The sequence below is a fragment of the Somniosus microcephalus genome, chromosome 15, assembly GCF_052327205.1.
Source record: "Somniosus microcephalus isolate GS21.2 chromosome 15, FLI_Smic_1.0, whole genome shotgun sequence".
NCBI lineage: Eukaryota > Metazoa > Chordata > Chondrichthyes > Squaliformes > Somniosidae > Somniosus > Somniosus microcephalus.
Genome location: NC_141001.1, coordinates 72,180,969 through 72,197,616, shown reverse-complemented (window position 1 = coordinate 72,197,616; position 16,648 = coordinate 72,180,969). Strand labels below are relative to the sequence as shown.

The window sequence follows — 16,648 nt, the reverse complement described above, 5'->3', positions numbered from 1 at the left end:
TGAAAACAGATCAACTGGTCATTTACCTCATTTACTGTTGGTGAAATCATGCTGTGCATAACTCGACTGCTACATTTTCCTACATAATAACAATGACTATGCTTCAAAAATAATTCTTGGCTTTGAAGCATTTTGAGACACAAGACATGAAAGACGTGGAAGTTCTTTCTTTCCCCTTAATGGATTCTGATCAGGATGGTGATAAAATTCAATGCAGCCAAGCAACTTTGTGAGCTATGTGGATTTTAAAAAAAAAACTAGATATTGAAAGTTGGGGGGAGAGAAGTTGGGGGGAGAGAACAAAGAGAAATCAGTGAGAATTTTATACTGACATTTTTCTCTTCACCTCCCAGGAGTCTTGCAACCAATATCGCTTGAAAATCCAAGCTGCCTCCTTGGTGGCTCAACAAACTTAAACAATGAGAAGCTGTAAGGTATAGAGCAGGAAGATCCCAGGTTTGACCTAGTCAGTGGTGAGTGACTCCATCCAAAGTTGTAGTAAGCAGGTATGACTGTTGGCCTCAACTCCTGTTTTTTTTGGTGGTGGTGGGGTGGGGGTTGGAAAGAGGGGAAAAGAAAAACACAAAATAACAACAGAAAATGCTGGAAAAACTCAGCAGGTCAGGCAACATCCGTGGAGAGAAATTTGAGTTGACGTTTCGGGTCGAACCCTTCTTCAAAACTGGAAAGAAAAGAAAATAGATCGAAGGCAGGGCTGCGATCGAACAAAAGAAGTGAAAGAAACAAAAGAAGTAAAAGAGCTAGACGAGATGGTAATAGGCTGAGATTAGGTGTAAAGTGTACTGGCAGGGCAAGAGATAGCTGCCAGGTGTGAGAGAGAAACAAAAGGGGGGGTGGGGGGGGGGGGGGGGGGGGGGGAAAGGAGTGGAAAAATTACAAGAAACAATGTGTAATAGGGGCCGAGGTTATGATCTGAAATTGTTGAACTCGATATTGAGTCCGGAAGGCTGCAGAGTGCCTAATCGGAAGATGAGGTGCTGTTCCTCGAGTTTACGTTGAGCTTCCATGGAACAATACAAGAGGCCAAGGACGGTGAGGTCCGAGTGGGAATGGAGCGGTGAATTAAAATGACAGGCGACCGGAAGCTCGGGGTCACCCTTACGGACTGAACGGAGGTGTTCCACAAAGCGGTCACCCAATCTGTGTTTGGTCTCCCCAATCACAGATCACAGAAACCCCACAGTGCAGATAGAGGCCATTTCGGCCCATCGAGCCTGCACTGACACATATCCCACCCGATCCCCGTAACCCCTACACCAACACATATCCCACCCTATCCCCATAACCCCACGTATTTAATCCCCCTAACACTAAGGGTCAATTTATCATAGCCAATCAACCTAACCTGCACATCTTTGGACTGTGGGAGGAAACCGGAGCACCCGGAGTAAACCCACGCAAACACGGGGAGAATGTGCAAACTCCACACAGACAGTTGCCCGAGGCCGGATTTGAACCCGGGTCCCTGGCGCTGTGAGGCAACAGTGCTAACCACTATGCCACCGTGCTGCCCGTTGTAGAGGAGACCGCATCGTGAGCAGCGAATACAGTATACTAGATTGCGAGAAGTACAAGTAAATCGCTGTTTCACCTGGAAGGGGTGTTTGGGGCCCTGGACAGTGGGAAGGGGGGAGGTATAGGGGCAGGTGTTACATCTCCTCCGCTTGCACAGGAAGGTGCCAGGCGAAGGGGAAGGGCTGTTTGGGGTGATAGAGGAGTGGATTAGGGTTTCTCGGAGGGAGCAGTCCATACGGAATGCTGGGAGGGGAGGGGAAGATACGTTTGGTGGTGGGATCACTTTGGAGGTAGCGGAAATGCCGGAGGATGATCCGTTGAATGTGGAGGCTGGTGGGGTGAAAGGTGAGGACAAGGGGAACCCTATCGTGGTTCCGGGAGGGAGGGGCAGGGGGGTGAGAGCAGAAGTGCAGGAGATAGAACTGACACGGTCGAAGGCAGTGTCAACCACGGTAGAGGGGAATCCTCGGTTGCGGAAAAAGGAAGACATGTCTGAAGCACTGGTGTGGTTAAACACAGCTCGGGTTCATGTTTCTAATTGCCAAACAACCTCTACGGAAAATCCAGATGTGGACATCAGGCGAGAACAGGATCGGACTTGGTTTTCATTCTCTTTCCCCACCCCCAGCCAGGGTAGACTATAAACATTCAATCCTTACATGCGAGTTAAGGTCATTTGGGCAACATACTGGAGGCCACCCAGTGTCTTTAGAACTGTATCCCAGCAGGTAATCAATGCCTTCAGGAGAAGGGAATCCCCACCAACCTCCTGAACTCCTTCCTGTATCAACTCCACCTTGTCAAAAAGACTGCACCCACATCTTGCCCTACACGAGATATCACTTTGGATTCAATCAAACAAGGCCAAGAAAACCTCTTTCTGATTACTTACTATCCCTCCCTCAGCTGTCAAATCTGGATTCCTGCATGTTGACCACCACTTGGAGGAAGATCCGAGGGAAGCAAAAGCACAAAATAGACTTTGGGGGTGGGAATTTCAATGTCCAAGAATGACTCAGTAGTACTGGAAGCACATATCTGCCAGGGCCTGTATCAGGCAGTGAAGGAACCAACATGAAGGGGCTGCCTACCTTACTATGTCCTCACCAACCTACCTGTCACAGTCCTATCTGTCCGTGACAGCATTGGCAGCAGTGACAACTACACAGTACATGTTAAGTGTCTTCATTGTGTATTTTGGCACTACCACTTAAATGGCCAGACTAAGGACAGATCTAGCAGCCCAAAAATCAGGCATCCATGGCACATTTAGACCATTAGCAGCAGTAAAATTGTTTACCACAATCCGTTACCTTATGGTCTGACATATCCCCCAGTCCTCCATTACATCAAGCCAAGAAATCAACTATGATTAATGGAAAGTGTACCACCCTATCAGGAGCAGGCACACCTTAGAATGAGGCTCCAGAATTGATCAATATATGAAAGCAAGAGCTGAATGTCAGAGAGAAACAAAAGTCGCTGCCCTCCACATCAAGGCAGCATTTGATGGTGTATGGCACCATTGCACCCTAGCAAAATTGAGGTCAATGGGGATCAAGAGGAAAACCTTCCAGTGGCAGAAGTCATGCCTGACACAGATGAAGATGGCCGTGCAAGTTAGAGGCTAACCATCACAACCCGAGGACATTGCTGAAGGTGCTCTTCAGAGAAATGTCCTCGGCCCAACCATCTTCAGCTGCTTCATCAATCCATCTCAAGGTGCGGAGTGGGGTAATTTGCTAACAGTTCCACAGTGCTCAGCTCCAGTCACAAATCCGGTGATAATGAAGCATTCCACACTACCCTAAAGCAGAACCTGGATAACATTTGGGTTTCAGCTGACTAAGTGAAAATATTTGTGCTTGTGCCACACAAGTGCCAGGTAATGACAATGATTAACATCTTAGGGAGAGTGACCTCTGACCAGAAGCTTAACAAGACAGCCATATCATTAATGAGGCTACAAGAGCAGGGCAGAGGCTGGGTACTCCGTGACAAGTGGCTCACCTTCTGACCTTTCAAAGACTCTCCATCATCTACAAGACTCAAGTCATGAGTCACCATTTGTGTGAATAGCTGTAGCCACAATAACAACCACTCGAAGCTTGACACCATCCAGGACAAAGCCGTTCTAATACTGGGCTCAATATCCATCCCTTTCACTAGCTGCATTATGTACTATCGGCACAATACAATGCAACAACTCGCTACCGTTACTTACTGGGGAACAGACTGCCAAGGCTTGACACTTATAACTTTAGATTCTAATTTTTCCTGATTAGTTTATCACAAACCCAAAATAATTTTGAATTGTTAACATTTGTATAAATAAAATGGAAATAAGCAATTGTAAAGAAAAAATTCTGGGTCATAAATTAACTATTTTTTTTAAAATTCCAAGTGCTCCAAAAATAACAAGTTTTAAAAAATATATATTTTCATTTCCAAACAGATCTTCTCAAAATTCAAAAGTATAGCTTAGACTACATCATTCTATTCAATTTGATGCCCTCAGCCGTATGAAAACGATAAGCAAAATCTTTATGGACTCCAATGGCATTACTGATAAGCTGAATACGTTTTATAAGGACAGAAGCATTATACCACATAAAAAACAATGACGTGGAATTTGCGGTGGGTAATAACAGCGAACGTATGCGCATCCTGAAGCTGCGGTCATTCACTGCTGAGATGCTAGGTGCGCTGTGCCACACCCCATCCCCCCCCCCCCCACAGCCAGCCATCAGTGTAATCAGGGAAATCAGTGAAACGACAAAAACTTGGGCTTTTCTACGGTAATATCGCTGTTAAATACCCCATTAAATGTTGGACCTTGTTGGATTAGGTGTAACTGGGGTTTTAACAGTGTATCGCCTGCTAAACAAACACTATGGCCCTGAAAAATTAATTTTAATTTTGTGGAGTGTCAAATTTCTCCATTTTAATAAAAATTACACATTTTTAAAGAAACTTTGAAAAAAAAAATTTTATTTTTTTATTTTTATAAAGTTGTTCATATTTATTTCAAGTTTACCTTTCCTCATGAGAGTCCCAGTCTTTGTTTTGCTCTAACATTTTTAAAAAGTTAGAATAAAAGGAGCTTCTTCACTTCCTGGTTCCCAGTCTGCGAGAATTCTGCATTGTGATTGGCTGCTTTGACAGTTTGTCAATGTCACAGCAGCTCACACTAGGGATTCCCCATTATCTTGCACCAATCTCAACTGAACGTCGAAAAAGCTGAACTTCACCAGAGTTCGCACGATCTCTGTGGGAAGCTTTCTTCGGGGCCAGCGGCGAACACCTTTGCTTCGCCGCTGACCGCAAATTACGGGCCACTGTAATGTTCTGTTGCCATGGTGTAGCAATGTTCATTCAAGTCCAAAACGTCTAATAATTGTGTCTTCCTGAGGTCACTTAGAGGGTTAACACTACTCATATAGAAAGATCTTGAAATCAATTGCAGGTATGAAGAAACCAACAGATAATAACTAATACTTTGATAAAAATTTGTCTGCGTGACACATCTCAAAACTTACATTTAGATATATGCGTAACATAGAAGGATGATCTTGCCATTTTTGTAGCAGTCTGAAATGAGGATTTCAGATGAACATGTAGGTTCAATTGTAGAAGACTATCAAATGGAATAATGCAAACCTCGAGTGTACGAAAGATTGCAAGATTTTTCAAAATGGCCACTTAGTCATGACTAATATTGGATCCTTAACTTCTAACTTTGGGTCAAAAGGATTATCAGTAGATTTTTTCCCACCCTTACTCATCAAAATCAAATTGTCACAACCATTTGTATCACATTCCTCATCAGCTATTTCAGTATACCATGATTCTGCTACAACACTCATTACAAACCTTCTACATTCAGAATTTTTGATGACCCAGTTATATTACCACTATTGTGTTGAACTGCTGCGATCTTCTTCCCTGCAGTACATTTCAGCTGATCTGATACTGCAGTAATGTTTGGGACACTACTTGGAAAAATTAGCCCAGCATTGTATTTGCAGAACACACCGATTCCTAATAAGTTTAAACACCTTTGTGAAGCCCACTGTACTACCTTGCCATTTCTAATTATTGAAAAGAGCTACCGACCTGCTAGTTCTTTTCAAATCAGTGGAAATTTCACTAGCGGTAACAGGAGAACGTGAAGAGTTCCATGCATTTAACAAAATGAGCATGTGTGGAAGTCTAATTTCTCCCATTCGACAGATATATGAAAGTGGGCAATGTAACCGGAGCTGTCCTACATTACAACAGTAACTACATTTCAAAAGGTACGTCACTGGCTGTAAAGCGCTTTAGGACGGCCAGTGGTCGTGAATAGCGCTATATAAATGCAAGTCTGTCTGTCTTGTATTGCTGTTATAAATGCACCCAATAAAGCATTCCATGTTGCAGATCTGAGTTATAACACTTACCCAGTGTGGTTGCACACATGCCAGCAGCCTTCCATCACCATGCCTAAACAACCATCCTTCATAAAACAGCCCATTAGGCAAGTGTCAGCAAACTATACCATAGTCATGGAGGGCATCACAGCCAAGCCTAAAAGAGCCTCTCACCTCAAGTCCAAAAATGCACTTCCCAGAAAGTGTTACTGCACACCAATGTGGTACCACATATCCTGGTTGATTGTAATTGCCATTAATACTGAAATCTTCAGAGCAAGTAACATTTTTGGATCATCTTGGTCTGTACTGCCCAGCAAGTGCTTTTATGCACTAAACCATCAAGTAGTTTGTAAGACCATCTTAGAAAGTGTTTTTTTTTTTTTTTTAATATAATTTATATGGGCAGTCTAACTTGGCTCTTTGAAAGATTTTTAATAGTCTAATACAATGACCAAAGTTACAAGCATTATTTAATTAACTAGTAAAATTTCAACCTGTAAAATATTCAATATGGAACTAACAGTGAAACTGTAGAAAACATTCAAAATCTCAAGTCAAATGTTTGGCAAGAGTAATAACCAATATTACCTTGGGTAATGTAAACTGAACTAAATTTTCACAATAATGCACAACTGCAATCACAATTAAGTACACGCATGGAATTATTTTTCCAGTTATGTCACAAGAATTTTGCACTCCTGATTGGCTAGTGAATAAAGGACCATGAAGCCAAAACAGGCTAGAAGACTACCCAGGTTCAATTTCTCATTTGCACTGTTAGTTGATTCTTAGTTAGGCTACTACAATTGACCTCACTACTCCCTCATGGGGAAAAATTCACTGTGGTTCTCACTCCTGATCCTTTTTCAGTGCCCACTAGAAGTACATGTATGGCTAATATGCAAGGACAGGATTTAACTCAACTGTTAAAACCACCATGATGAAACAGCCTGTCAAAATCACTCTCAGTTCACATATGAAAATAATCACTGGTGAGGTATCAGTGGGAAACCAGATGGCACTTTGGTTGGGCGGCGGGTGCGGAACAGAAATTAAATACAAATATTTTCAGCATTGGTGCTGCTTCACCACTTGAGCCACAAACAAATTCACAACGATTACAGGACTAATGTACTAGATTGTAATCTAATTTGTGCAAACGTCAATGAGCAACGATATATGCAAATAGCTGAAAAACATGAAAATCAGGACTTAAGGAACACTTCTTAAAGATACCAGACTCATCACCTTTAATGTACTTTACAAAACTAACAATGACATCTTCTGGCAATACATTAGTGCATGATAAATTTTCCTTTCTGAAGAAAATATTTAATGGGATAAACATTTCCCATCCTCAGCAAGTGAGAAGTGAAATGACAATAGATATTTCTAGCCTCCACATTAATGCCATTTAGCAAGCCTCATTTTTCAAAAATCAAATCTAGCTCAATATACTTCACTCAGCTATGGAAACATTCATTTGAAAGACATTCCCTACAATAACACTTTCTTACTTGTATCTCATCTTCTCATCCATATCGTCTGGTGGTTCCTGGGTGACATATGTGACTAGGTCTTCCATACTCTGTGATCTGACCAGAAAGTCCAACAGTTTACGGTTCTGAGCTTTACATTCCTGCAAAACATCTTCCTCATCCATTAGTTCAGTAAGGGTCACATCTTCCTTCTCCAGGAGAGTGTCTATATGGGATGATGTGTGAAGATCAAACTTCCAAAACATGATGCACTGATTTAGAAGATAATAAAAAGACAAAGTCACTAGGAGTACAGTTTTGCTTCAACAGAAAAAACACTATACTGATCACATCAGAAAACAGGGTGTGCTTCTCTTGGTAACTCAGTTAGTAAATGTATATCACACAATAAAAAGCAAAGTCAGAGAGTCAGGAAAGTTCGAAGTTCAATCTCTAGCCTGCGCCGAGTGATCTTATCTTAGACAGGGAAACATGACAGGCACTATATTTGAGTTTCAAAGTTGTTTAGGGGCGAGTAGAAGGCAAAAGAAACAGCCAGGAATCACAACAAATATCCAGGCACTCCTAAAGAAAGAAAATAAAATTAACTTGTGTATATATATGGCATTTTTCATGACTTTAGGAAATCCAAAAACACTTTACAGCCAATTAAGTATTTTTGAAGTGTAGTCACTGTTGTAATATAGGGAAATGCAGCAGCCAATTTGCACAGAAGGGGTGACAGTTTCATAAAGGCTCTTGAATTAGCAGACTATCAAGTTAAACAAAAAAGTTCAGGCTGAAAGACTCCATCACTTAGCACATTTTCTTATATAAAACCAATGGAAAGTGAGGATTATTAAATTGTAAGATCTGCTGTTCTTACTAGTTATGACTTAACCCCTGAAGCTTTTAGGTTCAGAATTTAAGAAATTGCAAAAAGCAATTTACAGCAAGTTAGTCATAGAATAAGATAGTTGTAAATTGTGGTCAGAAAGGAAGAATTTGTAGTAACTGATTAGAAAGGATTGATTTCTATGAGCAGTTTCAGATGATATACAGAAATGATTGCTTGATCAGGAATGAAAGCCCCCAAGGTAGTAAGCAAATGAGCAGATCACTATTAACTCAAAAATGCTAGATCCTAGAAGCCAAACAGGTGATCAGATTCATCCCACAAGTAAACCAGGAGGCAACTCACTTAGCAAGAATCCAGTATACAAGAACTGGGTGGCGTGTCAGAACTGGGAAAATTTAGCGATCTAACAGATTTTAAGTGCAGGGGCAGGGGAGGAAAGAACAAAAGGGAAGGTCTGTGATTGGGTGGAAGGCAGGAGAGCTTAAAAGACAAAAGGTAAGATAGTTCAAAGCAAAAGGAGATGGTAATGGGACAAGTAAAGAGGTGTAAATGAGAATGGCAGAATCATCAACAGTTGCCATTTGAAAAAATAAGGGCAGAGGTTATGATCTGAAATTGTTGAGTCCAGAAAGCTGTAAAATGCCTAATCAAAAAGGTGAGGTGCTGTTCCTCGAGCTCACGTTGAGCTTCGTTGGTACAGTGCAAGATGCCGAGGACCTTCTGAATGTGGAGGCTGGTGGGGTGAAATGTGAGGACAAGGGAAACGCCATCGTGGTTCTGGGAGGGAGGGGAAGGGGCGAGAGCAGAATTGCAGGAAATGGAACGGACATGGTCGAGGGCCATCCTCGGTTGAGGAAAAAGGAAGCTATATCGGAAACACTAGTATGGAAGGTGGCATCGTCAGAACAGATGAGACGGAGAAACTGGGATAATGGAACAGAGTCCTTACAGGAAGCAGGGTGGGAGGAAGTGTAGTCCAGGTAGCTGTGGGAGTCAGTGGGCTTGTAGTGGATATTTTTATACATCTTAGCCGTTTTGTTATAGGTCTAGTTATGCTAGTAACACTATTTTCAATTAGTAAGGAAATGGCCATGTAATTAAGTATAATGCAACAGTAATTCTTTGTGCTAGATTACTGGTGTGGGTTTCCACATTAAAAGGGATTCAACATTAAACTCATCAGTTGCAAAATATCAACTTCTCGTTTACCATTACTGTACTTTTAAAACAGCGAGCGCTGATTAACGCGTACTACCTTGAAGCAGGAAGCTAAAGTAACATTGCTAGAGATAGTCATTAACCCAAGGGTCCCTCAACATTAAATGCTTAGGTTAATTCAACTCCTGTCCAAGTAACCCTTTCAATCAAGCCACTAAGCCCAGTATCATTAGTACAGGTAGACTATCCTTTATCTGCACTTCCGAAAACCGAAAACCTCTAAAAACGGAAAGTTTTTTCGTGGAGCGTAAGTCGTGCGCACGACATGACCAGAGTGGCGCCAAACATGACAGGAGTGGTCCAGGAGCTCTGCCTTTCCCTGTGAGCAGGGCAGAGGGTCACAGAGTTCCCTCCTGGCGGCGGCAGTCGAGCCCCAGACCCCCGCTAAGTCAAGGAATTCAGATACGGAGCAAGGGGAGCCGGAAACCTCGATCTAACGGCAGAAATCAGCAGCCGTTTGGTTAGGTTTTTTTTCTTCCCCTAACATTTTTTTTTCTTACCCTAGCATTTTTTTTTTTTTTTTTATAAAAACAGTCAGGCTGTGGAAAGAGTCTCTGTAGCTTAGCAACAGCTTCAGAGACGCTGCCAAGGCAGGGCCCGAGTGTTTACAAGCTGTTGCTAAGCAACAGTGTTTGTTGTCAGATACGGAGATGAAAACCTTCTGAAATCCGAAAAATGAAACACAGCTGGTCTCAAGGTTTTCAGATAAAAGGATAGTCTACCTGTACTATTTAAACAAATACTGAAGAAATGAGAGAAAGTGGCTACAAGTACATTATTTAAACTTAAAGATTTTTCAAAATGGTTCCGGATATTGAGGCTCCCTTTAAGTGAAATGAAAGGCGATGTCTACAATAACCAACTTGCAGTAGAGAAAACGTAGAAATCAACATTCAATGTTGAAACATTAGCTAAGAAATAAAGCTGTTAATCCTAATACTTTGTAGCCATAAAAGTGGCCCTAATGGCAAAATACTCTTATTAAAAAATAGATTTAGCTTGATTTTAAAGTTGAAGCACCCAGAACTCCCCAATTAAAGATTGCAAGGACAACACATTCTTTTTTTTTTTTAAAAAGCAAAAATTCAATAGTGGGGTTTCACATATCTGGGGTGTTGGGAGATGAAGGTTCATGGTTAGGGTGCAATCTGTATACACAATATGATCAGGTTAGTGGGCAAAGAACACACAAACCATGTATCCTGACTCCTGACAGAGGACTAACTCGACAACCATTTAGTTAACCATTAAAAAAGCTCCAAGCCATACCAAGTCAGAAAGAAACAATTTGTAGGATAAGGAGAGAACTTCATGTATGGAAAATTAACTTCAAAGAATGAAGACTTCCCAATTTATGCAACCCAAACAAACAAACTATAGGGCCAGAATTTGCTGTAGCAGGTCATCTAAAGGAATCCGTCGTTAGTTACACTTGCACCTGCATCCTTCAACTCAAATATTTTGCCACAATGTTGCTGAAAGCACGAGCGGATAACAGCGCAGCAAGGAAAACTGCATCTGGGACTTGAGTGAACAGGGCAACCAACAGGGTATCTCCTTAACTAATGAGATTTAAGGATTGGGAAATAAACACTGAAAACGAGGGTGAATTAAAGGGGATGAATTCAATATCAAATAAGGTACAGAAAAGAGAAAGAGAGGGGGAATGAAGGTTGGATTGAGAGAGAGAGAGAGAGAGAGAGAGAGAGAGACAGAAAACATTTTTTAAATTAAAATCTCCCTAAAAAATTCTAAACCTGACAGAATGAAACTTCACACTTGTAATAGTTAATTTTTGGTGCCAGAGAGGCCAGAAAATTGCTGTGTCCCACAAGTGTAAAGAATGCATCAAGAAAACCCGTCAGACACACTGTATACCTTTACAATCATTTGTGAATGACTGCTTTAATTGCGAAAAATACCTTAGATTGTGCTTTGTCCCCATTTGGACTTCAAAGCAAACAAGAGAACTATAACATGGTTTGGTAATATTCTTTAGCAGTGCATCAGGACATGGGTCGTTCAAAATGTTGCACAGAATTACAAATTGGACTTTTGTTTTGAAAGAAATACTAAGTTGCATGAGATAGTGTGGTGAATCTGTTGTATTTGTTCTGGTTTCTGTTTAATTTTACAAAGTATTAACAGCACAGAAATAGGACATTCGGACCAATAGATCCATGCCGGTGTTTGTGCTCCACACAAGCCTCCTCCCACCCCTCTTCATCTAACCCCATCAACATATCCTTATATTCCTTTCTCCCTCATGTGTTTATCTAGCTTCCCCTTAAATGCATCTATGCTATTCGCCTCAACTACTCCTTGTGGTAGCGGGTTCCACATTCTAATCATTCTCTGGGTAAAGAAGTTTCTACTGAATTCCCTATTGAATTTATTTGTGACTATCTAATATTTATGTCCCCGAGTTCTGGTCTCACCTGCAAGTGGCAACATCTTCTCTACATCTACCTTATCAAACCCTTTCATAATCTTATAAACCTCCATCAGGTCACCCCTCAGTCTTCTCTTTTCGAGAGGAAAAAAGCCCCAGCCTGCTCAACCTTTCCTGATACCAGAACTGAGAGGTTATAGCTATCAATCTAGTAAATCTTTTTGCACCTTCTCCAGTGCCTCTATGTCCATTTTATAATATGGAGACCAGAACTGTTCACAGTACTCAAGTCTGGTCTAACCAAAGTACTATACAAGTTTAACATAACTTCTTCACTTTTCAATTCCCTCCCTCTAGAAATGAACCCCAGTGCTTTGTTTGCTTTTCTTATGGCCTTATTAACCTGCATCGCTGCTTTTAGTGATTTGTGTATCTGTACCCCCAGATCCGTCTGTTCTTCCACCCCATTTAGACACTTATTTTCCAAGGAGTATGTGACCTCCTTACTCTTCTGACCAAAATGTACCTCACATTTATCTATGTTGAAGTTCATTTGCCAATTACACATCTATTCTGCAAGTTTATTAAGGTCTTCCTGTATTTTGTTGCAGCCCTCCTCTATTTTAACTACACCCCCCCCCAACCAAAATGTGGCGTCATCCGCAAATTTTGAAACTTTATTTTACTTCCGATTCCAGAGTCCAAATTGTTTATGTAAATGGTGAATCACTATGGTCCCAGCATTGATCCTTGTGGAACAACTTCCCAATTTGAGTAGCTATCTTTAACCCCTACTCTGTTTTCTGTTTTGTAGCCAGCTTGCTATCTATTCTGCTACTTGACCCCTGACTCCACATGTTCTACTTCTTAATAGTGTGTAGCCCAAGATATACAATCTGTCAGTGTTATAGAATAGTTCAGTGTAGGAGGCCATTCGGCCCATCAAGTCTGCACTAGCTCTTTCGAAGAGCAATCCAGTTAGTCCCACTCCCCTGCTCTTTCCCCATGGCTCTGCAATTTTTTCTGCTTCAAGTATTTAACCAATTCCCTTTTGAAGGCTATTACTGAATCTTTATCCACCACCCTATGAGGCAGTGCATTCCAAATCCTAACCACTCGCTGCATCAAAGTTTTTCCTCATGTTTTTCTAATGTATTTAAGAAGTCTAAATTCAAAAATAGAACAAAAAAATCCTGAAGTAATTCTCTTTAAGACTAAAATTCCAGCCACTAAAGGCCTGCAGAAAGCTCAATTGAAACATTCAATTATAATGGCAGATGGTATACACAAAGGTGAAGTAGGAATCCAGAAAATCAGCATCAAAAACAGCCATATGCTTTACTTTTAGTTCAAGACTTTTTAAATTAAAGACAGCACTGGAATACCTAGTATTTTCAAGCAGGATGATCTTTTTAGTAAATGCATAAATCATTTTCTTTTTAAAATGTAGGTTACTGCAGTAAAACATTGAAACCACCATGGGATACTCACCTGTTTTTGGAAACTCAGTTACAAAATGGCAGTTCTGGCAAGGTTAAGGAGAGATGAATCCATAAGATTTAACGAAACTATATGCTGCAACCAAAAGAAAATTCATCAAACAGTGTCTGGACAAATAACTAGTTCTAAGAATACAAAGGACTAATTTGCCATAATTAAAAACTTAGAGAAAAGCACTCAAATTCAAACATTCCACTACCTCAGCTTTCTTGTTGGGAACATGCAAAAATAAATTTTGTAGATTCCAAATGAAATAATCACACAATTTTTGTTTTTTATATTTTTCAACATGGACAACGGCCACACCCACATATGACTATATAAAAAATTGAGCTTAAAACCCCTATAGTGAGCTAATGCTGGTTACACAAAATGCATGATGATATTTTCCCAAAGCTTAACTCATAACTCCACCAAACTTAATGAATATTTTACAGGTCTCTTCCGAGTTTATTCAGAACTAGCTCTGTCAAACCAATCATTTTGCAACTCTTAGCTTTACAGTAAATGCATTATAGGTCCAAAGATAACATACAGCACTAAACATATAAAAAGAAAACTCAGCAATTAGTCAGCACATACACGCAGACGATTACAAATAATTTACCTTGGTTATTACACTGTTAGGTCAATGTTTTATCAACTTTTGCCTTTCTAATCTAAAGGATCAGTTTCATCCAATTCACCAGTGCCGAACTCTACACAGAACATGAACACATGCTCATTATGCAGGATTTAAAAAGTCAACAATTCCCATTAAAAGGTTTTTTTTTTGGGGGGGGGGGGGGGGGGTGCTGGGAAGCAGAAAACAAGGTGGCACAGTATACGATTGCATTGTCCTTTCACCTTTAGGGCTTGGATCTGAAACACAGTCAGACTGATGGAATTAAAGTCTCCTCCCTGTCAAAAGCAAGGATTTTATATAACCTGAGATTGGACAATCTCAACGGACACAAAACTGTTCACAATTCAGCAATCTTTCTCAAAGGCCACAGAATGACTTGTTTGAGAAAGAAAACTGCACAGCAAGAGTAGACATTGCTTTGAGCTTCGGGTGAAGATGCATAGTTGGAATGGAGGGCAGAGTTTTATTCTGCTCCCAGGCAACAGTACAGATTTGATATGCCAAAAGGGCCTGTTTCTGTCCTATAACATTCTATTAATTTATAGAGAAGTTTCAGGTGCATTTGGTAGGTGTACAGTATTATTTACTATAGATACAGCCAGATTTTCTACTAGTACAAAAGTCACGCTCATCTTTGGGAACCAAAAGCAGTATGTTCAAAATAAAGTGATCTTACACAGAAGGAACATAATGTGGTTCGCTAAAAAGGTCAAAGTAATTAGAAAGGAAGGAGGTCATACTAAACCATATTATGAGGGGCTATTGTAATTCCGTAGTCTCCCAGTCTTCCTCAATTTACAATTCTCAACATTTAGGAACTTTCAAAAACTAAAGTACATTCAGGACTAAAAATTATGACAGTCATTGAACAGGAGGACAAGTTATTTAAGCAGGTCAGTGACATATTAATGGGTTTCAACAGTGTTAGGGCACTAATATGTGCATACAATTCTTTATACAGCAAGCTTACACTTTTCAGCTAGGCCTTTGCAGGTGGAGGAAAAAGTGAAATAAAGTGCTCCACTCAAAGGAGGCGACTGGATGGCAACTTATTATTTTTGGGCGGGTAGAGGGGGGATTAACGCACACACGCACACCAAGTGTATTTGTCTCGTTCTGGTGGACCTGTATTAAATGAGGCTAAAAACGGTGACCTGCTATCCTGGAAGCATAACTGTTTTGCCAAACTACTACAACAAAAGATAAGCACAAGCTAAAGGTATTTAACTCAACTTCAAAATACACACTAGCCAACCATAAAGGAGAACTCATCTATCCTTGCTTAGGTTTCTCAGTTCCTGTTGAGCTGCACTACTTATCCCACTTCCTTCTGCCAAACTCTGAAAAATTATGAAACAACTGGGCAAACATTGTCAACTGTGCCTACCGATATACAATGACAATTCAGTCATTTGCCTCTGATGGGACTCAAGTTCAACATCTTCACTGTCTTCTTGGGTTTTCCTCCCAAAATACATTACATCACACATCTTCAGTAAATTACATCTGCCACATCTTCCCATTCTTAATCCAACTGAAGTTTCATTTGCAGTCCTCCTTAGTGTTTGTAAAACATCCTATTTTTGTGTTAATATATATTTTATATACATCAAGAACACAGTTTAAAACACCTTAGTTACCCAGATAGGCTCAAAGAGCTGGGTATGGATACTTTAGAAAAGCGTAGACTCGGGGACAATTTGATCGAGGTTTATAAAATAATGAAGTCGACTAGGCCATGTTTATGTGGATCAATTATTTCAACTGAATAGGTTAGGGAGGACCGGGGTCACACATATACAAGTTATACAAGGCAAAACTAGGTTGGATGTTTAGGCGATTCTTTTTTTCCCCAGTGGACCTGTGGAACAAGTTTCCGGCTCGTGTGGTGAATGCTGATTTTATGTATTCCTTCAAGAGAGCTGAATCTGTGCTGGCTAGGGTGGAGATCACTTCATGAAAGAGGTAGGTATCCTGTAATATAAATTAGGATCGATGTGATTTCCTGGACTATTTTCAATCACCCAAAGAGATTGGAGAGCAATTTCAGATCCCCCCCCCCCCCCCCCCTAAATTGGGCTGGATTTTTAACTGGTTTTGCGTCTCTCCCAGGAGATTTCACGACTCCTGGCAGGTGGCCAATGTCTGTATTGTGAGGCATCACAACTACGTGGGGCAGGCTAGATGGACCGGTGTATCTTTTACTGTCTGACATTTTCATATGTTCATAACCAAAGTGGATCTAACACTAACCCTTCTCCAATCAGGATTGTCCCTAGGTATCATTGAATTGACATTCAGAGGCACTGAACTATAAAATTATGTCTGGAGCAGGCTAATTGTTGAACAATTGGGAGGTTTTTAAAATTCAGGGAGATTACCCTGAAAATGCCTATTCGTTTCTGCACTGATCAGTGTTCCCATTCTCAGACAGCAAAAGAGAAGCTGAAACAATGTGGCAACACTCCTCAGTTCCTGCAGTCTGTCTACTCCCCACATCCGAAGAGATGTTATTCACCTCGAAATGATGAAAGTTTGTGAATTCTAAATTGCAACTATGTATCTCAACATTGTGTCAAATTAAGGGGAACTGATAGGGTAGAAACTACTTCCACTGGTTGGGGA

General features: G+C 40.7%; 1 protein-coding gene across 13 annotated transcripts in view; it reads right to left on the bottom strand.

Moving 5' to 3' along the window:
- The window catches only part of ppp6r3 (protein phosphatase 6, regulatory subunit 3), a 141,783-nt gene that overhangs the window by 110,435 nt on the left and 14,700 nt on the right, over positions 1-16,648 (bottom strand). For all 13 annotated transcript variants that reach the window (XM_086008022.1, XM_086008018.1, XM_086008020.1 and 10 more), the window contains 2 exons: positions 13,390-13,473; positions 7,469-7,701 (listed from right to left, as the gene is read on the bottom strand). In XM_086008022.1, coding sequence (XP_085864148.1) covers positions 7,469-7,695 — 227 coding nt within the window. In that variant the 5' untranslated portion in view covers positions 7,696-7,701; positions 13,390-13,473. The remainder of the gene's footprint in view (positions 1-7,468; positions 7,702-13,389; positions 13,474-16,648) is intronic.